The sequence below is a fragment of the Symphalangus syndactylus genome, chromosome 23 (genome assembly GCF_028878055.3).
Source record: "Symphalangus syndactylus isolate Jambi chromosome 23, NHGRI_mSymSyn1-v2.1_pri, whole genome shotgun sequence".
Classification (NCBI taxonomy): Eukaryota; Metazoa; Chordata; class Mammalia; order Primates; family Hylobatidae; genus Symphalangus; species Symphalangus syndactylus.
Window position 1 is genome coordinate 21,099,832 of NC_072445.2, and position 27,959 is coordinate 21,127,790.

Below are 27,959 nucleotides of genomic sequence, written 5' to 3' on the forward strand. Positions count from 1 at the left end.
CAAGAAGAGCTAACTATCCTTAATATATATGCACCAAATACAGGAGCACCCACATTCATAAAGCAAGTCCTTACAGACATACAAAGAGACTTAGACTCCCATACAATAATAATGGGAGACTTTAACACCCCATTGTCGGGATTAGACAGATCAACGAAACAGAAAGATAACAAGGATATCCAGGACTTGAACTCAGCTCTGCAACAAACAAACCTAACAGTCATCTACAGAACTCTCCACCCCAAATCAACAGAATATACATTCTTCTCAGCACCACATCACACTTATTCTAAAATTGACCATATAATTGGAAGTAAAGCACTCCTCAGCAAATATAAAAGAACAGAAATCACAACAAACTGTCTCAGACCACAGTGCAATTAAATTGGAACTTAGGATTAAGAAACTCACTCAAAACCGCACAACTACATGGAAACTGAATAACCTGCTCCTGAATGACTACTGGGTACATAACAAAATGAAGGCAGAAATAAAGATGTTCTTTGAAACCAATGAGAACAAAGACACAACATACCAGAATCTCTGGGACACATTTAAAGCAGTGCGTAGAGGGAAATTTATAGCACTAAACACCCACATGAGAAAGCAGGAAAGATCTAAAATCAACACCCTAACATCACAATTAAAAGAACTAGAGAAGCAAGAGCAAACACATTCAAAAGCTAGCAGAAGAAATAAGCAAAATCAGAGCAGAACAGAAAGAGATAAAGACACAAAAAAACCCTTCAAAAAAAATCAATGAATCCAGGAGACAGTTTTTTGAAAAGATCAATAAAATTGATAGACCATTAGCAAGACTAATAAAGAAGAAAAGAGAAGAATCAAATAGACGCAATAAAAAATGAAAAAGGGGATATCACCACCGATCCCACAGAAATACAAACTACCATCAGAGAATACTATAAACACCTCTATGCAAATAAATTAGAAAATCTAGAAGAAATGGATAAATTCCTGGACACATACACCCTCCTAAGATTAAACCAGGAAGAAGTTGAATCTCCGAATAGACCAATAACAGGCTCTGAAATTGAGGCAATAATTAATAGCCTACCAACCAAAAAAAGTCCAGGACCAGATGGATTCACAGCTGAATTCTACCAGAAGTACAAAGAGGAGCTGGTACCATTCCTTCTGAAACTATTCCAATCAACAGAAAAAAAGGGAATCCTCCCTAACTCATTTTATGAGGCCAGGATCATCTTGATACCAAAGCCTGGCAGAGACACAACAAAAAAAGAGAATTTTAGACCAATATCCCTGATGAACATCAGTGGGAAAATCCTCAATAAAATACTTGTAAACCGAATCCAGCAGCACATCAAAAAGCTTATTCACCATGATCAAGTCAGCTTCATCCCTGGGATGCAAGGCTGGTTCAACATATGCAACTCAATAAACGTAATCCATCACATAAACAGGATCAACGACAAAAACCACGTGATTATCTCAATAGATGCAGAAAAGGCCTTCGACAAAATTCAACAGCCCTTCATGCTAAAAACTCTCAATAAACTAGGTATTGATGGAATGTATCTCAAAATAATAAGTGCTATCGATGACAAACCCACAGCCAACATCATACTGAATGGGCAAAAACTGGAAACTTTCCCTTTGAAAACTGGCACAAGACAAGGATGCCCTCTCTCACCACTCCTATTCAGCATAATGTTGGAAGTTCTGGCCAGGGCAATCAGGCAAGAGAAAGAAATAAAGGGTATTCAGTTAGGAAATAAGAAAGTCAAATTGTCCCTGTTTGCAGATGACATGACTATATATTTAGAAAACCCCATCGTCTCAGCCCCAAATCTCCTTAAGCTGAGTATATAAAATCAATGTGCAAAAATCACAAGCATTCCTATACACCATTAACAGACAAATGACAGCCAAATCATGAGTGAACTTCCATTCACAATTGCTATAAAGAAAATAAAATACCTAGGAATCCAACTTACAAGGGATGTGAAGGACCTCTTCAAGGAGAACTATAAACACTACTCAACAAAATAAAAGAGGACACAAACAAATGGAAGACTATTCCATGCTCATGGATAGGAAGAATCAATATTGTGAAAATGGCCATACTGCCCAAAGTAATTTATAGATTCAATGCCATCCCCATCAAGCTACCAATGATTTTCCTCACAGAATTGGAAAAAACTACTTTAAAGTTCATATGGAACCAAAAAAGAGGCCCGCATTGCCAAGACAATCCTAAGCAAAAAGAACAAAGCTGGAGGCATCACACTACCTGACTTCAAACTATACTACAAGGCTACAGTAACCAAAACAGCATGGTACTGGTACCAAAACAGAGATATAGACCAATGGAACAGAACAGAGGCCTCAGAAATAACACCACACATCTACAACCACCTGATCTTTGACAAACCTGACAAAAACAAGAGATGGGGAAAGGATTCCCTACTTAATAAATGGTGCTGGAAAAACTAGCTAGCCATATGTAGAAAGCTGAAACTGGATCCCTTCCTTACACCTTATATAAAAATTAATTCGAGATGGATTAAAGACTTACATGTTAGACCTAAAACCATAAAAACCCTAGAAGAAAACCTAGGCAACACCATTCACGACATAGGCATGGGCAAGGACTTCACGTCTAAAACACCAAAAGCAATGGCAACAAAAGCCAAAATTGACAAATAGGATCCAATTAAACCAAAGAGCTTCTGCACAGCAAAAGAAACTATCATCGGAGTGAACAGGCATCCTACAGAATGGGAGAAAATTTTTGCAATCTACTCATCTGACAAAGGGCTAATATCCAGAATCTACAAAGAACTCAAACAAATTTACAAGAAAAAAACAAACAACCCCATCAAAAAGTGGGCAAAGGATATGAACAGACACTTCTCAAAAGACATCTATGTAGCCAACAGACACACAAAAAAATGCCCATCATCACTGGCCATCAGAGAAATGCAAATCAAAACCACAATGAGGTACCATCTTACTCCAGTTAGAATGTCAATCATTAAAAAGTCAGGAAACAACAGATACTGGAGAGGATGTGGAGAAATAGGAACGCTTTTACGTTCCTATATTCCCACTCCTAACGTGGGAGTGTAAATTAGTTCAACCATTGTGGAAGACAGTGTGGCGATTCCTCAAGGATCTAGAACTAGAATTATCATTTGACCCAGCAATCCCATTACTGGTTATATACCCAAAGGATTATAAATCATGCTACTATAAAGACACATGCACACATATGTTTATTGCGGCACTATTCACAATAGCAAAGACTTAGAACCAACCCAAATGTCCATCAATGATAGACTGGATTAAAAAAATGTGGCACATATACACCATGGAATACTATGCAGCCATAAAAAAAGATGAGTGCATGTCCTTTGCAGGGACATGGATGAAGCTGGAAACCATCATTCTCAGCAAACTATCACAAGGACAGAAAACCAAACACCGCATGTTCTCACTCATAGGTGGGAACTAAACAACGAAATTAGTTGGACACAGGGCAGGGAACATCACACACCGGGGCCTGTTGGGGGATGGGGGGCTCGGGGAGGGATAGCATTAGAAGAAATACCTAATGTAAATGATGAGTTGATGGGTACAGCAAACCAACATGGCACATGTATACCTATGTATCAAATCTGCACGTTGTGCACATGTACCCTAGTACTTAAAGTGTAATTTAAAAAAAAGAAAAAAAAGTCTCATATTCTCCCTAAAAGCACACAGAGTTATTACACATTCTCTTGGTTTTCCCCCAACCCTGTGACCTAATTTAAATAGAAATTTTCACTAACCTGCCCTCACACTCTCATAAGCCTGGGGGAAAGCTCTTTCATGTTGCAGTGAGCACACAATCCTTCAGTGGCATCAGGTTGGCATTGAGCCTGGCCTCTTCCCTCTGACTGGCAGTGCAGTGTTCTCCACCCTACAGCACATTGCAGGACCCCTCAGGCCATGTTTTTCCTGATAGACACCAGCAAGACAGTAGGCACACTCAGGTAAGGCACAGATAAATTGTCACACTGATCAAAATCTGGTGGCCCTTCTGTGATGGGGTCAAGTCTCCTGATTTTACAAAGAAAGACGAGATCCAAAGAGAGAAAGTGCCTTGCCTGAGATCATCCAGTCTTTTAGTAGCCAAATAGATTTGAACCTGAGCTCTCCCAGACCCCTTTATGGCTCTAGTTGGGCAAAGAGATGAGTTGTAGCAGGTACATGGCAGGTACACCTGTGAGGTGGACCCATACATAAGATGGAGTCTCCTGGTGAAAGCTGACATCTGTTAGGAGATGGAGGAAGCACAGAACAATTTTTAAGAGAAAATACAAGGACAGCTGCCTCCTTTTCCTTGCTCCCACTCATAGCTGATGGTTCTCCTTTGTTACTTACCCCTTCAGCAGACTTAGAAACAGTTACTGCTAGAGGAAAAACTGAGCTCGAACCATTGAAATTCGAGAAAGGCTCCAAGAATCAAACTGTTTATCCAAGCTGTGCAAGCCAGCAGAAGGTGAAAGAGAAGCTGCTAAGAGATGACAAGTCTATGGCATAGACCAGATGCTGGTAGGCGACAACCTGCAGGACAAACCACCTGTTCTTGCAAATAAAGCTTTGTTGGAACACAGCCACACCCATCATTTACATGGTGTCTCTGGCCACTTTCATACTACTACACTTTCAAACAGAGTGGAGTAGTTGCAACCTATAATCCTGAAATATCTCCTAACTTGCTGACCCATGGTATAGATAGCTTAGGGAAAATGTTGTTTTGGACAGCATAGATTTATATCCAAGTCTAAAGCCACTGAAGAGTCTTGCTTGATGATCTCAGAGGCTCTGCCCATTTGAGAGGGCACTGCCTACGTGTGTAAATAATTAAGCTAATCATATCTGGTATGAAGGGAAACCCATGTTCCTAATAAGTTCTTTTAAGGTGGCAGTGTTGCTCCTACCTAAGTACGGTGTTTTTTGTTGTTGTTTTTTTTTTTTGAGATGGAGTTTTTCTCTTGTTGCCCAGGCTGAAGTGCAGTGGCACAATCTTGGCTCACTCTGCCTCCTGAGTTCCAGTGATTCCCCTGCCTCAGCCTCCTGAGTACCTGGGATTACAGGCGCCCGCCACCACGCCTGGTTAATTTTGTATTTTTAGTAGAGACAGTTTCGCTAAGTTGGCCAGGCTGGTCTTGAACTCCTGACCTCAAGTGATCAGCCTGCTTCGGCCTCCAAAGTGCTGGGATTACAGGTGTGAGCCACTGCGCCCAACCCCTAAGAATAGTATTTTAAAGGAGAATGTTTCTTTCTTGCTAGTGGTCATTTCTGTGACTTAATCAGGAAACAAACTGAGACTGCCAGAGAGGAAGGAGGTGATGATGTCAGTGGTGAGGATGATGATGATCCATCCTCTGCATCATCTCCAGCGTCTGCACACTCGTCCTCATCACTGCTATCACTTGTGAACTGTGGACCATGTGGACAGCAATGTCCCAATCACTGGGCACACACTCATGTATGTAATCCTCACTACAGCCTGTGTACTATTAGTATCCCTGTATTACACATGAAGAAACTAAAGCACAGAACGGTTAAGTAACTTGCCCTGGCTCACACAGCTGATAAGCAAAGGGAAACCAGACTCCAGAGTCTTTGTTCCTAACTGCAAATTCTAATGCATTTTTTAAAATTTTCTAACATTATAAACAGAGGCCCAGAGAAGTAAAAGGTCTTAACTGAGAGTACATGACTAGGAAATGGCAAATCCAGAATTTTAGAACCCAGGTTTATGGATGGAATTTATAGTCTATGATGCTTCTTTCTTACCCAAAAGCTTCATCTCCTTTGCTTCCCTCACTCCCACTTCAGCCCAACCACATTACTCCTACAAGCTTCTCATGCTTGTCTGCTAACACCACCCACAAGGTTAATCCATTTCCACACTAGTTAAACACGAGCACCTAAGCATTTATGAAGCTGCCTTGGCCTTTGAATTAGCAGGGTTCTCTCTCTTGGCATCACCCTGCTCTCCAGTGTCCATGGGCTGATGTGTTTCACTTTGAAATAAGCAAATCAGATGAGGGATGTCAGCAATCTTTTCCTAGTCAGTTTTTGCATATTTTAAAGCAGTGCTATTGTGGAAGCTTCCTTTAGCTCTGAAAAATTATTCTTACCATCTATGGCAATTTAGTATAAAGAACCCACCTGAAGATCTCTATGTTTAAATCCCTAACACCAACATCAGTATAAATCAACAAGAAAAAAAAAAATCCAATGTCTTTAAAACAATCCGGCCTTAAAAAGTATATGTAGATTACTTAGTTTATGGGTGCTTTACACCAGTGCTATCCAAGAGAACTTTGTATGATGATGGCAATGTCTTTTATCTGTCCTATCCAATATGGTAACCACAAGCTATGTGCGGCTACTGAGTACTTAAGATGTGGCTGGTGCAACTGAGGAACTGAATTTTTAACTTTAGTTAAATTTAAATTAAATAGCTCATGAGGCCAGTGGTTACCATATGTGCCAGCTCAGCTCTGGACCACCCCTCCTCAAGCCCTATTCCAGGCACAGGGGACATACAGTAAGAACCAATGTCTTCTCTCTAAGAACTTAGAAGCTATGTGGGGAGACAAACCACATAGCCACAAAGAGTTAAACAGTGACAGATGGCAAGAGCTAAAGGAATGAAGAAATTGCATCTTAGAATCCAGTTCTACAGAATAAGACCTTTGCCCCTTTGCTGTAGAGGATACAAAACAATCTGCTTGAGAAATAATGCCTGCCCCAACTGATTTCATAATCCCTGTTGCAGTTGATTTAAAGGAGATGCTGCCTATCTATGGCATGTGCTTCAAGTAACTATGTGGAGAGGGATCACTGTCTCTATCAAATGCTTACTACAGTGTCTCCTCAAGGCAGAGCACTGAAGAATGTGCTCATCAGAAACTGAGCAGGTTGAAAGTAGGTATATCCAATTCCTTTGTCTCTCACCTTTTTTCCCTCACTTTTCTTCACAGTCTGAAGGAAAAAGGAAATATGATACAAGCCAGAAACTGCCGATGTTTTGTTCCTTTTGTCACTTTGCAGAGCTTCTTCGTCCATAAGTACTTTCAGGGCAATTCCTACTCCTCACCTGCTTTTCAAACTTCCCCTCTAAATTTCTAGGCCCACTAGTTGCTGAGAACAAGACTTCCTACTTTTTGCAAATACTTAAAGAGGGAGGAAGAATGGGGGAGAGAAGGAGAAGAGGAAAGTAGGGAAGGGAGGAAGGAGAGGAAGAAAGAAGGAAAAGGGAAATAGTAACGGCACAAATTAGAAACTGCAATGAGCAAACAGCAATTGGTTTCTGTTCTCAGCTACCCTGTTTTTCAACTGGGACTGGAATACAGTTTTGTAGCCTCCACAGCTATAAGAAAATTAACAAAGTGACTGTTTTCAGATCATTGGTGACTTTTCTCAGTGTGATGTATGGCCAATTGTATAGGGATTAAATTCTACTATCTTTACTTTTGTTCTTTTGTGACAAAACAGATCAAATAAAAAAATGTTTTCCACGTAACCTCTCAATTAATGTGAATCCACATAAATCCTTAATTTTTAATTAAATTGAAATTTTTGGACCTTCCCCCGCCACTTACCCCATTACGTTGAGGTTATACAACAAAAAGAAATACATTTTCTTTTTTTTTTTTTTTTTTTGAGACGGAGTCTTGCTCTGTCGCCCAGGCTGGAGTGCAGTGGCGCAATCTCGGCTCACTGCAAGCTCCGCCTCCCGGGTTCACGCCATTCTCCTGCCTCAGCCTCTCCGAGTAGCTGGGACTACAGGCGCCCGCCACCACGCCCGGCTAATTTTTGTATTTTTAGTAGAGACGGGGTTTCACCATGGTCTCGATCTCCTGACCTCGTGATCCGCCCGCCTCGGCCTCCCAAAGTGCTGGGATTACAAGCGTGAGCCACCGCGCCCGGCAAAAAGAAATACATTTTCAAAAAATGATAAAAGCATGACAAATTGAATATTAACAATATTCTTATCTTGCTGACACTTCAACCTCTTAACTATATTTTTATATGTAAACATTCTGAAGATACTTCCAATTCCTGTTGCTGAAATAGATATATTACATGAAACCACAGTCCAGTCCCCAAACATATACCAACATCTACCAAACATAAAATTGCTCTGACTTCAGAAAGGAAGAAAGAGTACAAAATACCACAGCACCTTTATTCTTCCATCTCCTAGCCATGCGAGGCCTCATATTATGTTTCCAATACTAGGACTCCATGAAAGTAGGATTGTAGCTTTCTGGAATTCAACTTTAAAAACTATAAGTCCATGGTAGACAAAGATGGATGAGTAGCGCTGAATAATAAAAGACGTTTTTGTTTGCAAGAAAGACGGAAACCAATGGCCTAGCTTCAAAGTTCGGAGGATATATATATATGGCATCCAGGAGCATGGCTTGTTCTACTGAGGGTAGGCAGGGATAAGTGAGGTTTTAGAAGACCTCTGATAGAAAACAACCCAAGGCTAAGCCATTTCCTTCCCACCTTATCCTCATGAACAATTCAGTGTGAAATAGACAAGGACCAGGAAAAGATCTTATTATACAGGATTATCTGCTGGCCAGAACTCAATGCAATCAGCCAACAAAGCCCTGTTTCTAGAGGCCTCTCTGAGCACCTGGAATGGCTTTACTAAACAGAACCTCTCTTTGTAATAGGATTTTACCCAGTTGCATGTTTGAGACTAGCAATTTGGAAAGAAAAGACTTTCCTTAGAAAAACACCTTAAATATAAATATCCCAATGCAAAAATCTGAGGAACAAGCCTAAACTATTGGAAGAGATAGTTATGCCTCAATGAAACTACTGTAATTTAGTTTGAAAAGCATATTGCTGAGGTACTGCTTTCACAGACGAGTAGGATCAGGCTTTGTTTGATTTGGCACTTCCATTATTTTTACAAAATAGGATATTGTTTTAAGGACACAGGCATAGTAGTTTATAAGGTTACCATGGTCATAAGAACGTCTAAGGTCATTATATTAAATTGCTTTCTGCTGCTGGACCAGTTTTTACTCTACAACTTGCTGTGTTCTCAAGAATTTTAAAAACCGGACTGCAAAAGAGAGTTTAAAAATGTAGCTGACCATAACCTATAAATGCAACTACTAAAGGAATGGAGTTGCTTTTGTAATAAAGTGAATAATGAGAGGACAGTTCCAGATATTTAATTATCTATCAGGATGTTCACATGGTTTTCTACTAACTGGGTAAATCTGCAACAGAACAAATATCCTGACTAGCCACTTACAGGGCAGTTTAATACAATTCTGATCCTAGACTGGATCCTATGCTAGAGAAAAAAAGTGTATTATCTACCAAGGGCCTTATTGGGTCAACATACAATATTGGCAAATGAAAGGCAAAGGATTGTAACCCTGCTAAATTTATTAAGGTATGTTTTCTGAAGAGAACAGTCTTATTGTCGGGAAATACATGCTAAAGTATCAGGGGATAAAAGGCCATAAAATAAAATTATTTTTTCCATGTATGTATGTGTATATATGCACATAATTATATATTATATATTACATGTTATATAATATATAATAAACTATTCTATAATACATATTTTATAATATAAAATCTATGTGTGATTTTTTTTTTTTTTTGAGATGAAGTCTCGCTCTTTGGCCCAGGCCAGAGTGCAGCGGCACGATCTTGGCTCACTGCAACCTCCACCTCCCAGGTTCAAGTGATTCTCCTGCCCCAGCCTCCTGAAAAGCTGGGACTATAGGCGTGTGCCACCACACCTGGCTAACTATTGTATTTTTAGTAGATACGAGGTTTCACCATGTTGGCCAGGCTGGTCTCAAACTCCTGACCTCAGGTGATCTGCATGCCTCAGTCTCCCAAAGTGCTGGGATTACAGGCATGAGCCACCACACCTGGATCAATAGGTATATTTTTTACGTAGAGAGAGCAAATGATGAAGCAAAAGAGCAATATGTTAATAATAGATCAATGTGGGCACAGGTATGTAGGTATTCTTTGTACTGCTGTTGCAACTTTTCAAAAGTTTGGAATTATGTACAAATAAAAAGATTTTTTTTAATTCAAAAGAAGGGGGAATTGAAGCTTTCCCCAGACAGGCTTCCAGTAAATAGTTGTCTTATTCAAGTTTATGCAGGCTTAGTCTGATAAGACCCAAATAGGATGTTTGCCTCTGCTTGACTTTCACTTGACTTTTGACCATTTACATCACAGGTGTCCAATCTTTTGACTTCCCTGAGCCACAATGGAAGAAGAATTGTCTTGGGCCACATAAAATACACCAATAATAGCTGATAAGCTAAAAAACAAACAAACAAAAAAAGCTGGGCAAAGTGGCTCACGCTTGTAATCCCAGCACTTTGGGAGGCCGAGGCGGGCGGATCACCTGAGGTTTGGAGTTCAAAACCAGCCTGACCAACATGGAGAAACCCCATCTCTACTAAAAATACAAAATTAGCTGGACATGGTGGCACATGCCTGTAATCCCAGCTACTCAGGAGGCTGAGGCAGGAGAATCGCTTGAACCTGGGAGGTGGAAGTTGTGGTGAGCTGAGATCACACCATTGCACTCCAGCCTGAGCAACAAGAGCTAAATTCTGTCTCAAAAAAAAAACCCTCAGAAAGTTTATGAATTTGTGTCGGGCTGCATTCAAAGCCAAAGCTGTCCTGGGTCAAGGGTTGGACAAACTTGATTTACACAAATCAATAAGGGGAAGCAAAATGAGTTGCAAGACTTTTTTAACTTTTTCTAAATGTTTCATTATAGAAGTGGCATGTACTTAGTACAGACAACTTGGGGAAAGTACAGAAAACTAATAAAGAAAAAAGAAACCCACACATAAATCCCACCACACTGGGGAAAAACAAATTGTCACTTTGGCATATTTCCATTCAGTCTTATTCTCAAGTTTAATGAGAGTTGGGATTATATTCTACAAAGTATGCAGTTTGGTGTTTGTTTTTTTCCTTTAACCTAGTATAAACACTTTCCTGGCTAAAATCAAAAACTTCATAAAATCTTGAATGTCAACATAATATTCCATTCTATGAATACACCATAATTTACTTAGTTTTTCCCGAAAACTGTCCTTCTGTTATTTTCAATTTCTATGAGACATGATGTTGGGTTAAAAGTTTAAGATTTTTGTGCTTATATCTTTGTTTCAGTGTTTCTGATTATAACTTTATGATATATCCACAAGAATGGAATTGCCATGCCAAATGGTATAAATATTTGTAAGACCACAAAAAGCCAAACTGCTTTTTAGAAAAATGGATATACCCCTTTCTCTTTGAGGGGAGAGGACACACCTGAATGGGGTTATCAAAACTGGGCTGAAGTTTCATTTAGGATTTAAAGAAAGGGAAGTTACTGCACAGTCTGAAAACTGCAGTCTTCAGATCAAACTTAGCTCTGGGACAAGTTCTATAAGCTATTTTTTGCCCTCAAAAGAGGAAAGGCCAAAATATTCCAGCCTGTATTGAACACATGCTTGACTACCAGGAAAGAGATGTAATGCTGAGCCTCAGATCATGACCGACATATGCTTCTGGGGTCTACAATCCAAAAGACCATCCTACCCTCCTGATAGACATGGGATCCTAAAAATTTAAGTGGGGAAAATATGTATGTGAGGAAATTGTTAGGAATCTAAAAGCAAGGTTCTGACTGAAAAAAGCAAACTTATGACAAGTTGGATTTTGTCCCCTTCATTTGCTTCACAGCCTAATCGTATAGGAAAAGCAAGTGCTCCAACAGTCAGGAGTCTCGTCCCATCTGTCCTCAGAAACAACTAGCCTCTTGTTTGGATCAATGTTGCCAAACCTCTCTAAACTCAAATTTCTCATTTGTTAAATGACAAGGTCAAACAAAGTCCCTAGGAGTCACTCAGGTCTCTGATTCCGCAACATTCTCCTGTTTTAAAGGTACCAGGGGAAAAGGAGGAAGAGAGATTATTCTTTCTGAATGCATTACTTCTAATGAGACGGTCAATCTCTTTTTCTATAACAAAGAAGATTCCACAAACTATGCATTCCCATTCCTTCAGAAAACAGGGACTAGGGAAAAAGTGGCAGAGAGATCTGTGAGCAAGGAGAAAAGAGAGAAGGCTCACCATGGCCATTGCAGTAGTAGATCCATTTCTCCCGGTTCTGGGTTGGAGTCATGGATTTCTTCAGCCCTGCCTTTTCCACAATGGCACTGGGATCCTGCCGGGGCCCCTTTTTCAGAGTCCTCGAGCTTTTCCGGACACTGCACACCACAATCACCACAAGCACCAGCAGCAGGAAAAGCACAATCATCCAGGGCAAATGCTCATTGATGTCAAAATGCTTGTGTATGTTCTGTCTAGGATGTCCCCTCTTGGGACCCTTGATGGGCGTGCTGGACTTCTCGCCCCCAGTGGCCTCCATGGATGGCAGTAGCTTCAGGATGTGTCTGTGGTGGGGGCCTTGCTGGTGGTTGACTACCTGAAGGTTTGGGAGGGTCTTGTTCACGTCTTCCTTCCCCCTTGCTGAGCTTGTGTTGTCAGGGACTGTCCCTTCCTGGATGCTACTCAGTACCTTTGGTCTAACAGAGGCAGAAGAGTTGGATTCTGTTGAGTTCATGCCTAGAAAAAAGAGTAAGGAGCGGGGAAGAGCTTTTCCATATTTGGGGATCTATACATTCCCTCCTTTCCCTGGTCATCTCCAAGCTAGGCCAGATAATCAAAGATGAGATGACCTTTGAGGCTTAAGAATAAATTGTGTTGCACATTTTCATAAAGATCCTAACAGCACCTTCACGTGGAAGGCAAAAATGGAACTGAACCACTAAACTCACTTTCTTACACCAAAACCAAGGGCATCCTTAAGGATCCAACAGCTGAGCTTGACAGCAGCTTCTCCTGTACTTCATATATTGAGCAGGCACATATATGTGCAGAGATCTAATCAATTCTTATTTTGAGTTTTCAGAGAACCAGTTCAAATTTAATTCTTTTGTCTATCCTCCTTCTCCCACCTTTTGACTATTTTATGATGCAGTGGTAAAACTGAGAATATGACTAAGATAAAGAAAAGAATTCAAATGCAAATTTGATTAGTGAAATACTTGGTGGGACAAGTCAGCAAATAAGAGCATCTCTTATCAATAGATTAAACAAGATTTGGGCTGGCAGCTTAGCAGACTTCTCTCAGAGAAGCCTCCACAAGTAATTTTCATTAAGAAGTATGAGAGATGGGAATTTTAAGTCCCAAGAGACAGGACTTGGCCTAAGAAAAGCTAGAGTGGCCATCTGAGCTCTTGGAGGCTGTTTCTTTGTTTCAACTGGCAATTGTAAGATGGCTGTCTTCACAGGGTTATCATGAAGGCTAAATGTAATCACACATGAGAGGACACTAGGAGGAACAATTCAAGTTGGTCATCATCTCATGAAAATTACATTAAATCAAAAAGGATTTGAAAATAAAGGATAAATTTTATATTCTGCTTGAGGTTCTGATGGAAACTTGAATAATTGATACAAGGAGCAAAGTTAAAATCATTGGGAAAAAATAAAGTTATTATTTTCCAGACATGAGTGCTAGTTACCTTCAATCTGATACAAATTTGCTTATTTCCTGAGCTTCTAACTTTCCTACCCATTCTTTGCACCTCCTGGATTCAAAATTCATCCCTCACTTACGGATGTAATGGTATTTTCTCCCTTTCTCCCTCTTTCTCTGCTCTCGGCTATGTCTACCTGGGACTGACTCCATGTTGGAAAACTTTTGATCTGGAAGGAACCTTAAACATGTAAATCATTCATTTGTTTGACAAGTTTGAACCGAGGCCTGAAGAGGTTAAGTGACTTACATAAGGTCACACGCTGTCCTTGTTTCTCTTGGTTCATATTTTATAGCTTGACGTGACCTAGTTTTTAGATATTTGATCTCCCCTAATAGAAAAATTCTGAGTCTACATGTTTCTAATAAGTCCAAAAAAGCCAGATTTAATTAGCCACCATATGAAGGCCTCTCTCCAAGGGGTGACTTTGGAATACACAAAATGGAGAAAACATCTTTGGTACAAGCCCACTCTTGGTACCTCCACTGGGCTCAAAGCCTTCCTCAAATAAATAATTCATGAGGTTAAGTTACCTTTGGGAACATAAGTGGAGGAAGGGACTTCATGGGATTCCATGTGCTCAGGGCGTGAAAAGATGGCTGTGCCAGGGGAAGGTGAGGTGGAGCTGGAGAAGGACGGGAGTGTGCCACAGACGTTGTCTGTCTCCTTGGTCCCCGGCTTGATCACCACCAGGTTCTGACTCAGACAGTCTGTGTATGCTTTGCATTTCATCACACTAGAAGGCACATCTGAGAAGGTACCCCGAGCACACTGCTTACACCGCACATCCTCAGTCTCTGTCCCTTTCTTCCGCACACCCCAACCCACAGGACACACCGTATGGGGGGCACAGGTAGCGTTAGACTGGAACATGCCAGGTGGGCAAGTGCATTCTCGGTCAGTCAAGGCAGCACAAGGTAATTTCTCAATCATTGGCCATGGGCATGGCTGACTACAGTCATGGCATTTCTCTATGCCATTCTCATGCCTGGTAAAGGTCCCCACAGGGCAACTGCTGCAGACGCGCAGGCTTGTGTTGGTACAATGCTCAGAGACATAGGTTCCTGCTGGACACTTGTCACAGGTTAGCACCTGGCCAGTGGCACGGTCAACATGGCGGTATGTGCCAATGAGATTCGAGGCCTTCTGTTCTGGCTGAGCTGTGGTGGTGCTAAGGAATCCAAGCTGAAAGAAACAGAAGGGGAGGGAAAAGAACAAAAACCAAGAAGATGTTACATAGGAGCAGAGGAGAAAAAGGGCCAACAATTCCAGCACTACCATCATCATTCCTGTTAAAGATCCGACCAGGACTGCATCCTCTCGACAGCATGCTGCAACACAGTAGAACGAGAGAAACAAAGACTTGGATCCCACCCTACAGCTTGATCTACTGGCCGTGACGCTTTGGTTTCATTGCCTGACCTTTGCCTCAGCTTCCTTTTTTTCCATTTGTAAAATGACACTGAGAATGCATCTCAAATTGATTATAAAAATCAATTGAGAATATGTATGTGAAAACACTTTGTAGCTGAGACTTAAAATGTTATATACGGCTGGGCGCAGTGGCTCACACCTGTAATTTTTGTATTTGCAAAATTTGCATTACATCACACCTGTAATTTTTGCACACCTGCATTTTTGGAGGCTAAGGCACGCGGATTACTTGAGGCCAGGAGTTCGAGACCAGCCTGGCTGACATGGTGAAACCCCGTCTCTACTAAAAATAAGAAATTAACCAGGCATGGTGGCACATGCCTGTAATCCCAGCTAGTCAGGAGGCTGAGGCATGATAATCGCTTGAACCCAGGAGGCGGAGGTTGCAATGAGCCAAGATCGCACCATTGCACTCCAGCCTGGGTGACAAGAGCGAAACTCTGTCTCCAAAAAAAAAAAAAAAGAAAAGAAAAATTGTATACTAGTCAAAATCCAAATGCAACAGGAAAATAACTTGCTGAATAGTTCTCTTCCTTCCCCCAACCCCAATGTTAAGCTGCCATTTCATGATGCTAGGACAAGGCAACTGAGAACCAGGAAGGCATGCATTCAAGCTGCCACTTCCATGCACCAGATTGCCTGCTTGGCATTACCTGACAGTCATGGCACAATTTTTTCGGACGCTTTGCCTACATGAAGCTAAACTTTTATTTATTTGTCAAAACAGAGGCGGGCCCTTGGCATTTTTGTAATGTGCTTTAAACAACAGAGTTGATGCTTTTAGATTCACACCCTGTTTGCTCAGCCTTTGAAGACCATAGCTACAAAAGCATGGTCCTACAGCCACCTAGGAGAGGAAGCACAAAGCTAGACCCAGCAAGAGGGAGTCAACAGGCACTTAGGGGAAAGGAAATTATATTCGTGGGACTAAATCCTGAGGTCCTTCTGAGAAGAGATTGGGGGAGAATAAGAATATTAAGAGAAAGTTTTTCTGTATTAATGAATATTGAGAAGTTCCAACAGTTTTCTCTATCCTTTATGAAATGCACAAAGTTTATGTGTCAAGGAAATAATGGCTGCCTCAAACTACCAGCTACTCAGCAGGGCAAATTCCTTCTAAATTGGCTGCTATACCAGTGACTAAGAGAATAAATCCAGAATTTTTTCATAGTGATCAGAGTTTCTGTCTTTTTAGCACCCTGACACTTAATTCAAGGTTCAATTCTCTCCCACCCCAAAATTTATCTATTTGAATCAAAAGTATTTCCCTGAAGTCCCTTCCCCTATCCCAGAGCTGCCCATCTAGTTAAATGACAATACTGAAAACAAATTTTCAGCTTTTGAGGGTATATTCATTTTTTCTGTCGAGACCCTCCCCCAATAAAAAAAGGACAGTTGTTGATTCTCTTGTTAAGAAACTTAACCTCATCTTGGAACCTGGAAAAAACCTTCTGCTTGATGATAAATTCTGTAATGTCTTCCCTTATCCCTTCTGACTTTACCTTTCATTTTCTTGTTCCTCCTATTTGAAAATAAGCCTCAGACACCTTTTTCTGAGCATAGCAGATGTACTGGATAAAAGGACCCATCCTGTGGAGCCCAAGTTACATTTGTCAAGAATACCAGCCGGGCACAGTGGCTCATGCCTGTAATCCTAGAACTTTGGAAGGCCAAGGTGGGCAGGTCATTTGAGGTCAGGAGTTCGAGACCAGCCTGGTCAACATGGTGAAACCCCATCTCTACTAAAAATACAAGAATTAGCCAGATGTGGTGGTGCATGCCTGTAATCCCAGCTACTTGGGAGGCTGAGGTGGGAGAATTGCTTGAGCCTGGGAGGCGGATGTTGCAGTGAGCCAAGATTGCGCCACTTTACTCCACTCTGGGTGACAGAGTGAGACTCCATCTCAAAAAAAAAAGAAAGAAAAAGAAACAAAAGAATATCAATGACAGGATTAGACCCTATCTCCCTGCTAAACACCCAACCCAAGAGGTTGCAAAAGTGGCTCTGCTCTGTACTTCCTGGTATGTCTACATGCAAAAGCAGTTTTAGATAGCTGCAGTGTTCTGAAAGTTTGAAAGCTGTATTAGTAACCCAAGTGGCAGGTTATTACATTTCAATTAAGAAAGAAGAGAACTGAACCCAAGATCTGGGCAGGGAGCGGTGGTCGGCGATGAATATCACTCTGATGTGCTGTGTGATCTAAGTCAGCCTCCCTACCTGTGCGGGAGGATGGGCAGTCAGACACACACTCACAAGGGTGGCTCTGCAGAATGAGCACAGGAGGTCATGAATAGCAAGTATGTGTGGATTTGGGTGTGGAGTTGGGGTAGGCTTCCTACAGCTTTCTATACTTCCCCCCAAATATGCACTTCTAAATCTAAAGTAAAACCAAAAAGGTTTTCCTAGCTATACATAAAACCCACCTCCAAACCCCACAGCCCCCACACTCTTTCTCAGACTGTAAGTGGATTTTAGAGCTCTTTGTTCATTTGGAATAACAGATCGAGTTTCTAATTAAAGCAAAACTCGGCCCTGTTTAAACTGTATCATACTGGGTAACCCACTTTAGACAATGTGTCTTTAAAAAAGGACCTGTAAATTACCTCATACAACAAGAGACAATTCCAGCTCCCGCAAGCAGAGCCAACAAACAGTGATCCCTCCACAGTCGGGCCCAGGCTGAACACTAGAAATGAGATTTAGCAAAAACTAGACCCTATGAATTCATTGGACAAATACTTATTGAAGACCTAATAGGTGTGTGCAAGACAGCATGCCATGGGCTGAGGATAGAACCTTGAGAACTCTATTCCAGCCCTTATGAAGTTTACATTCTAGGCTGGGATGAACAAAAAAAAGAATACACCAGTAATTACTCAATTAGAATTGAGATCACTGCTGAGAAAGAGAAATACAGAATCCTATGAGAGGGAACTGAACAGGTGCTTCCTAGCTCAGGGAAGTTAGAGAAACATTTTGATATCACTCTTAGGGATGGAGAGGCAGAAATTAACTCCAGGCAAGAAGCAGTGAAAGGGGGTTAGGCAGAGGGAACACCAGAGCAAAAGTGTGAAGCAGAAGGAAGCTCAGCACAGGAACTAAAAAGCTTGTGGCTCTATCTCAAGATGCAACAGAGTGGCCAGTTACATCTGAAGACGCTCCATGTGCTGATCTTAATTCAAAATGCAATGAGAAGTCATTAAATGTTTATATGATAGGTAGGGGGAGGAGGCATATAATTGCACCTGTGAATCAAAAAGCTATCTGCTTCAGAGCAGAGGGCGAAAGGGGTATGCGGGAGAGTAGACGAGAAAACCCAGTTAGAGGGTGAAAACCAACACGGAAGGTGGTGGTGACTCAGACTAGGGTGGCAGATGTGGAAATGGAGAGAAGGTGACAGATTTGAGGGCTCAGGTCAGTTGAATTTGGTGAATGACTACTTATGGAAGGGGAAAGAGGAAGAAAATCAGTGGTTTTCAAATAGGACTTAAGAGAGCACTGGACAGAACACAGCTCTCAGGATGCCCCTTGGACCAGGGAGGGATGGGAGGTAGGCTCCAAGCCCCCCATCTCTGCCTAAACCAAGCATCTCCACTTTACCAATTTGCTAATGGGGCTTTCCAAGTAAGAATTCAGTTGCAGGAGGGTTTATTCCTAAGCCAAGTCTGAAAATCACTGAACTAGAGGGACTTCGAATGCCTCTTCCAATTCTGAAGTAAACAACCCAATCTGTGCTACAAAGCTGGAGGGACTGCTCCATGGGCTCTTTCGCCTGAGTGAAACCCTGCTGAGAGGAAGAGTTGGCAACATCCCTTTCTCTTTACAGAGACTCAGCTGGCACCTGAGAAAAGCCATTTTCCTAAGGCCTTTTAGTCAACTCATGATCTAAAACTAGGGCTTTTCCCACTTGCCTGGTGGCAACCCTCTGATTTCTAAGAAAATTAAAACACTGTAGAAATCATTCCCAGTGATGATCTGGGAGTGAAACAATGAGTAATGGGGGTGAGGTGGACCCCATTCAAAAGTGGCATTTAAGAATGCTTTCTGTATAACACAACAACAAGTTGAGATGCCACCCAAAGTTAATGCTAGGAAAACACCTGAATCAGGGGACACAGTCATTGAAAAGTGCAAGAGAGTGGGAGCCAGAATATCTGAGGCTGAGCCCTACCTGGTCAAGATCCTTAATTCCTTCATTTGTATGGAGTTGGATAAACTAGATCAGAGACTCACCAAAGCCTCGGGTCTCAAAGGCAGCATCAAAATTACCTGGGAAGCTTTAAAAAAAAAATCGCGCCGGGCGCGGTGGCTCACGCTTGTAATCCCAGCACTTTGGGAGGCCGAGGCGGGCGGATCACGAGGTCAGGAGATCGAGACCACGGTGAAACCCCGTCTCTACTAAAAGTATAAAAAAAATTAGCCGGGCGTGGTGGCGGGCGCCTGTAGTCCCAGCCACTCGGAGAGGCTGAGGCAGGAGAATGGCGTGAACCCGGGAGGCGGAGCTTGCAGTGAGCTGAGATCGCGCCACTGCACTCCAGCCTGGGCGACAGAGCGAGACTCCGTCTCAAAAAAAAAAAAAAAAAAAAAAAAAAAAAATCGCATCCCAGCCCCATCATCTGAGATCATTGTGGGTCTGCAGTGGGGCCAGGAATTTATTTGGTTTAACTTTGGTTCATTTTCTTTTTAAGCTTTCCAAGTGATTCTGATGCCCATCCAAGTTTTGGACACCCTAAACTAAGGGCTCTAATCTTCTCTGATTCTGAGACACATTTTGGAGACTGCCCAATCACACTCTCTGCATCACTCTCTCAGCCTCTTAACCAATCTGGCACTTTTAATTGTTTTAATATTGCCCTGTATTAATTAGTATTTTTTATGATGAAAATAAACATTCATGTAATAATTCTAACAATTAGGAACTATAAAGTAAAACATTTAAGTCTCTGCTCAAATCCACTCATTTCCAGACAGACTCATTGTGAATTTTGGTGCACATCTTTCCAGACCTTTTCTGAGCATTTACACATAATACATACATACATGCATGCATACCTTACATTGGCTGTTCCCATTGATTTTTGTTTTGTTTTGTCTTACATATCCAAAGGGGACTGTTGATACAGTGTTCTCTGATGTGCTTTTGTTCACCTTCTAACACTGCATCACTAAAATTTGCGAGTTGGACTAGGTTGTATTCACCTCTAACCGTCTAAGTGTTTACAATTATTTCTGCTAAGTTCCACCTTTCCTGTAAAGCCTTTAAAACTATTCCTAGACACCCAGATTCCAAGTAGATGAGTGAACTCTTCATCACATTTCCTGTTTCTGTTCATCATATTGGTGCCTAATTACATATTGTCTTGTGATGTTTGCTGATGGCCACTTAAGTGTATATACTTATCTTCCCTTAATGATTACAAGCAGCTCAAGGCCAGGGACGACCACATAGATTGCCATTTCCTCCCTTGCACAACTACCTCAATAATGAAGATCATGGGAATAAGAAGCAAAGTATTCTCCAAGCCAGAGGTCAGCAAACTAAATCCCACATGCCAATTGTTTTTATAAACACGTTTACTGGGATTCAGCCACTCATGTAGGTATTGACTATGGCTGCTTTCATGCTACAGTGGCAGAGTTGGATAGGTCCAAAAGATACCTTATGGCCTGCAAACTTAAAATATTATCCAGCCCTTTATAGAATACACTATATATACTATATGCTGGATAATATACTATCCAGCCGTTTATAGAGAAAGTCTGTCAACACCTGCACAGGGCAGTCAAAAGAAATGTCAAAAAATACAGAGAGCAGAAGCTCTCTCACAGGAATCATCAGACCTCTGAGAGTTTAGCAATGAGTACTGAGATCTTGGCTTCCTTTCTTGACACCCACTCCAACTCACACACCAAATCTCATCCTTTCATCCTCTGCTTAAAACTCTCAATCACTTCCCACGTGACTTAGGATGAAAGGCAAAGTCTTTAACAAAGATAGGACTTTCTCTGGAATGCCATCCCTGACCACCTCTCCACTAATAAAAACAGGTTTCACAAGACCCCCTCATTCCCATTTTTTCCCCCAGTATGGCTACCACAATATTGTACTTACCCATTTTTCTGTTTAGCATGTCTTCCCCTATGGATCACAAGCTCCATGTGGACAAGGATCAGGTCTATTTCACTTCCTGGTGCTATCCATGCCCTCAATGACCCGATTCATGGTAACGTCTGACAAGTGTTAGTTGAATAAATGAATGAATGGACTTACAGACCATAAATAATTAGAACCAGCATATTAGAAGTGGTGGTAGAGGAGGTTGCTAAAGATGAGTGCACAGGATTTTTGTTTTGTTTTGAGACGGGAGTCTTGCTCTGTCGCCAGGCTGGGGTGCAGTGGCATGATCTCAGCTCACTGCAACCTCCGCCTGCTGGGTTCAAGCAATTCCCCTGCCTCAGCCTCCTGAGTAGCTGGGACTATAGGGGCGCACCACCACGCCCGGCTAATTTTTTGTATTTTAGTAGAGACAGGGTTCACCATGTTGGCCAGGATGGTCTCCATCTCCTGACCTCATGATCCGCCTGCCTCGGCCTTCCAAAGTGCTGGGATTACAGGTGTAAGCCAACGTGCCCGGCTGCGCGCAGGTTTAAAAGCGAGCAGGAGAAAACCCAAAGCCTCCACAATGTAGCCACAATAACTCAAGAGATAAAGCAGTCTGGCCTTATACCCTTCAGTACAAGCACAGATACTTCATTTCATCTCCAAAGACCCTGAGGACATCACTCTGTTTTAATAGAACTACAAATGGCTTACAAGAATTACACTCTGCAGTGTGCTTAAGGTGACAAGCAAATTTATCAAAGAGTTAAAACATTCCCTCCTCATTTCTTTCTTTTTTTTTGAGGGGGGCCAGAGGTTCTCACTATGTTGCCCAGGCTGATCTCAAACTCCTGGCCTCAAGCATTCCTGCCACCTCAGCCCCCAAAAGTGCTGGAATTATACGCATGAGCCACTGTGCCCAGCCTCCCCTCTTATTTCTTTAAAAAAAGATGATACTAACTTGATTAGAATTATAAGCAGCATAATAAGATTATCCTCCAGAAGTTATCTATGCACCATCCTAGTTTAAACTTTAGTTATTTGGAAAATTTCATTTATCCAAGACATTTATTTCACCAACAATGGATAAATGAGGCAAATATCCCAAACTGTACAGGATTTATGAGCACTATAAATGCCTACTGAATGATTAAAAGGTAAACCCAGAACAACACAAATTTCAAAAGGGGGAGGAGGTAGCTCTAAATAACCAACAGTAAAAACTCCCTGGGTCTCAGCATTCACCCTGGTGAGCCACATCACACCTCTCCTGTTGTCACTTCTATTCTAGGACACAGAGATGGGCCTGACTAAGGACAAGAAGCACCCGGATTTGCAAAGACATGTCAGAATGTTGATGCCTATTTATTCTCTAACAATTCTTACTCCATGACTTCATCCTTCAAACAATGTATTTTTGTCATTCTTGTTCCCTGTCAAATTCTAATAATTTTTAGCGGAAAATGAGCAAAGTCAAGGCGGAAATAAACTTTTTTTCTATTCATAAAGGGCAGGCAGAGAGACTGCCTATGAGTTTGTTGTAGAATTTTTCAATGCTGCATAAAACTAATATTTTGAAGAGGAAATCCATTACTGTAGAGATGATAATGCAACCAAGCTATTCCTGAGATGGTGAATCTAAAACATGATAACAGATGATCTAAAGGCAAAAGCCAGGCAGAGCTGGACCTTCCAGAATTTCCGATCATTTTATTTTGAGCATCACATTAAATGTGTAATATCAAGACACTGGCTGTTTAGAATTCTGTAGATTTGAAGCAGGGGAAAAGGAATGCACAAAGAGGAAAGCTTCAAGGACAGAGCTTCCACAAATCACAGACAGAACTGTTCCCAGTTATGTTACATAAATTTGGTCAACTCTTGCATTTCCTACTATCCTCTCTGATTAAAAAAAAAAAAAAGTCTTCTATTGCTAAGGCAAAAGCAGGGACCATTTTTAAAGCTGGCGAATATAGAGGACGCCAAGGCTAGAATGTGCTGACTGCAGGGCTAGAAGGAGGCAAGCTCAGGGGACACTGGAAAAAGGAAAAGCCATGTGAGACTTAACTCAGGTGCTGTTTTCCCTGGAACCTGCAATGTAGGAGAGTGTACACTCAGCAGCACTCAGTCCTGGGGCCACAGAACCTCATCTCCTTCCGTGTCCTTAGAAATAACTATTTCTAAGACTTCTGCATACATGAAGAAGCCAAGAGTAGGCTACCCATTTATTTAGTCACTAAGTATTAAATGAATTGGCATTCCACGAAAGACAGGAGAAAAGATGCAGAAGGAATATTACTCTGTGCTCACTAAGGATTTAAAGAAAAGCATATGAACCAAGGCAAAACCAATGACTCTGGCCAGTGCAGCAACTCCAGCATAAAAGCACGCATAAACAAAACCTATTAATATTTTAGCCTATAGTGTGCCGAGCAGCCCAGCTCTACCAGGTACTAGCTAGGTGTGATACTGTGATATAATAAATATATATATTTGGTCTCTGTCCCTGGTTTCTGGTGCACAACTCCTAAAACCTTAAAATCTCCAGCCATAATAGTGTCTTTTATATGCTAATGAGATGATTGGTGGCTGAGGGCTGCTAGGTAGCTTCTGGATAGGGGCTGGTCATAATAAAGACCAAGGTATGATGGAAGGGTTGGGACTTTCAACCCCACCTCCCCGCTCAGGGAAGGGGAGAAGGGCTGAAGGTTGAGCTGATCACCAATGGCCAGTGATATAATCAATCATGTCTAAGTAATGAAGTCTCCATAAAAGCCCAAAAGGACTGGGCTTTGGAGAGCTTCTGGACAGCTGCACACCTGGAGATTCCTAGAGGATGGGGCACCCAAAGAGGGCATGGAAGCTCCATGCCCCTTCCCACACACCTTGCCCTATGCATTCCCTCCATCTGGCTGTTCATTTGTATCCTTTATTATATCTTTTATTAAGAAACTGGAGCTGGGTGTGGTGGTACACGCCTGTAGTCCCAGCTACTCAGGAGGCTGAGTAAGTAAAGTGTTTCGCTGAGTTCTGTGACGCCCTTGCAAATTAATCAAACCGGAGGAAGAGGGTGTGGGAACCTTGATTTACAGTCGGTCAGGCCAAAGCACAGGCAAAATAACCTGCGGCTTATGCTTGACGTCAGATATTGGGGGCAGTCCCCTGGGACTGAGTCTTTAAACTGTGGGATCCGACACTACTTCCGGGTAGATAGGTCAGAACTGCCAATTGAACTAGAGGGCACTCAGTTGGTGTCCGCTGGAGAATTTGGTGTCAAAGGTGTTATGCTGAGCCTTGTGTGCGAGTAGAAAAACACGCTGGGTTTTTTTTAATCTTTAATTCTGGGTGGCCTTGGCAAATGGCTCACTTCTGTGTCTCTGCTTCCTCATTAGTATAAAGGAGTTAATTAGCAATACCTACTCTTCAAAGACTGTTTTGAGAATTAATTGTTAATACAGATAAAGCAGGCAAAACGTGTCTGACACATAGTAAGCATTCCATAAATGTTATTTTAATTATCACTCCCGCCAACTTAACAATGTACTATATTTTAACAGTCTTTTAGTTTTTTACTTTTATTTTTCAAATTTTCTAACGAGTGATGAAAATCCTTTCTCTTTTTACTGTTTTTTTTTTTTTTTTTTTGAGTTTTTGAGTTTTTGAGTTTTTTGAATTTTTTGAGATGGAGTCTCCCTCTGTCACCCAGGCTGGATTGCAGTGGCACGATCTGGGCTCACTGCAACTTTTCCCTCCTGGGTTCATGCAATTCTCGTGCCTCAGCCTCCCCAGTAGCTGGGATTACAGGCGTGTGCCACCATGCCCAGCTAATTTTTACATTTTTAGTAGACACAGAACTTCACCATATTGACCAGACTGGTCTTGAACTCCTGGCCTCAAGTGATCTGCCTGCCTCGGCCTCCCAAAATGCTGGCATCACAGATGTAAGCCACCACACCTGGCCAAGACAATCTTTTAAAACACTCCAATTAAAATGCAAGTATTCAATTCCTGAGAAGTGTATCAAAGACTTCAGATTTTTAAAAGCTATAATCCTGAAACAAACCATCCCGGACTTAGAGCAAACAACGAAACAAAAAATACAGACTGCACAGTAAAGAGTTAAAAGAGAAACTTGGGCCCACTAGCATTTTCAAAACATTTAAAATAAAAACTTGGTATATAGCAAATGAGAAAACACAAGAGAGCAGAAAGGATTTACTATTAATAAGTACTTTAGATAACTGGGGCAGAATTTAAGTAAGCATATCCCACAGTGAGTTTCCCTGATCTAGTCCCATAAGATATTAATGATTCTATGGTCTTAAAAGAGTGAGCATGGGAGGGCAAGGGGAGAGGATTGCTTGAGCCCAGGAGCTTGAGACCAGTCTGGCAACATAGGGAGACCCTGTCACTACAAAAAATTAAAAAAAAAAAAAAAGGAATCAGGTACAGTGGTGTTCCAGCTACTTAGGAGGCTGAGTAAGGTAGGAGGATCACTTGAGCCCAGGAGGTTGAGGCTACAGTGAGCTGTGATCACACAACTGAACTCCAGCCTAGGTGACAGAGCAAGACCCTGTCCCAAATTAAAATAAATAAATAAAAATTTTTAAAAAGTGAGTAAGCTCCAGCATCTGCCTGTTTCTGTATTGCTCACAAGCTAAGAATGGTTTTTACATTTTAAATAGTTTTTTAAAAAAATCAAACAAATAATCATATTTTGTGACATATAACAATTATATGACAATCAAATTGTAATGTCCACAAATAAAGCTTTATTGGAACACAGCCACATCCAATCTCTTAGGTATTGCCTAGGGCTGCTCTCACCATTCAAACACAGAATTAAGTAGTTAGGGCAGAAACTACATGACCCATAAAAAGCTGAAAATATATACTTTCTGGCCTTTCACAGACAAAGTTTACCAGCCCCTGGTCTAAAAGTTTAGAAAGTGCTCCTGATTAGAGTCTTCTCTCAGAAAGGCACAATTAATATTAACCTATTGAGGGCTCCAGCAGGCCCCGCAGGACAGCTGCCAGAAATGGTGACTTAGTTGAACTTAGCACTCCCCAAACATATTTGACCATAAAACCCTTTCCTCATGCAATGAGTATTACTATCTTGCAGAACATACTAATGTAGTTCTTACCATAAATATGACACTAAAGTCCAAAAAGTCAACAAACCCAACATTTAAAACATCACATAGAAAATTCAAAGTTATCAGAATAATTCATTGCAAAGAGATCAATTTCTGTTAAAATGAACAGCACCAACAAAATGAAAGTATTCTCAGACACAAAATATTCTCAGACACAAACAAAGAAAAAGGTTTAAAAATATAAATCTCGGCTGGGTGCAGTGGCTCACACCTGTAATCCCAACACTTTGGGAGTCCGAGGCAGGAGGATCACTTCAGGTCAGGAGTTCGAGACCAGCCAACATGGCCAACATGGTGAAACCCCACCTCTACTAAAAATACAGAAATTAGCCAGGCAGGGTGGTGCACGCTGTAATCCCAGCTACTCAAGAGGCTGAGGGAGGAAAATCGCTTGAACCTGGGAAGAGGTTGCAGTGAGCCGAGATCGTGCCACCTGCACACCAGCCTGGGGGGCAGAGCGAGACTCTTGTCTCAAAAATAAAAACATAAATCTCAACTATTATGTTATTAAATATAATAATATTAAAAGTAGAATGTAAAATATGACATACACTGCTAATAAAAGCTTATAAAACTAAAAATGTATATAAAGAATTCATGCAAATGTGGCTAACGTAACTCCTTCTCAATAGTTATGACAGAAGGCTACATGAGTACATAATCACAAAGGTGATCATCCTATGGATAAATGTTTGATATCCCTAGGAGCTACTGAAATTCGAATTTGCAAAACCAAGGACCCTCACATATCTATATTAAAGCAGAATAAATAAATTAAAATTATAAACTCCAATATTGGCAGGCTTGTGGGCTAGAAAGCACATTTATAGGTGGCTGGTGGCATTCTAAATTAATTCAGTTCTTCTAGACTACAATCTGGCAATGTGCAGCAAAAGCCATAAAACTGTTCATTTATTTCCTTTGACCCAGCAATTCCACTTTGAGGAACACACTTTGGGGAAACAACCAAAAAGGAAAAAGAGCAATTGGTTTATACAGAGACAACTTCATTAGTGCTGCTTGCAGTGAAAGACCAAAGAGACAGCAGGCCAAGCATCCAACAACCATAGAATGGCTCAACACAGTGCCAACTGGAGGGGATGGAGCTATTAAAAAGCGGCAGCCATAAAGGCTTGAACTGACGCGAATCACAGGCACCTCAAACTTACTCAATACGCATCCAAACTTAAGGCCTCTCAGTTTCACCCACTGCTCCCCAAGCCTTCCCTTTCAAAGTAACCAGACCACCATAGACTGCTCAATGTGGGAACCTAGGAATCAACCTTGATCACTGCTTTCAATATCACCTGCTCCTTCCTATCTCACCATCAGCAAATCTCTTCAAAATTTCTATCTAGTAATCCCCATCTTCATTGTCACTGCTCTAGCACCATCATCTCTGCCCTGAATTACTGTAAAAGGTGCTAACTGGCCTCCGGCTTCTATGCTCCCCTTCTCTAATCCATTCTCCACAGAGCTGCCAGTGAGTTTTTATTTTTTTAATTGCATTCAAGTCATATTATTACCCTGCTTCCCACTGCACTCTGAGTGATGTCTTGATTCCTTAAAGTATCTTATGTGATATGGCCCCTGCCAGCCTTTTCAAGC

The 27,959-nt window shown here is 41.4% G+C and overlaps 1 protein-coding gene across 1 annotated transcript in view; it reads right to left on the bottom strand.

Moving 5' to 3' along the window:
- The window catches only part of TNFRSF21 (TNF receptor superfamily member 21), a 74,140-nt gene that overhangs the window by 36,362 nt on the left and 9,819 nt on the right, over positions 1 to 27,959 (bottom strand). The window contains exons 2-3 of the mRNA XM_055263603.2: positions 14,191 to 14,842; positions 12,186 to 12,680 (exon numbers count right to left, since the gene is read on the bottom strand). Of these exons, the coding sequence (XP_055119578.1) occupies positions 12,186 to 12,680; positions 14,191 to 14,842 (1,147 nt within the window). The remainder of the gene's footprint in view (positions 1 to 12,185; positions 12,681 to 14,190; positions 14,843 to 27,959) is intronic.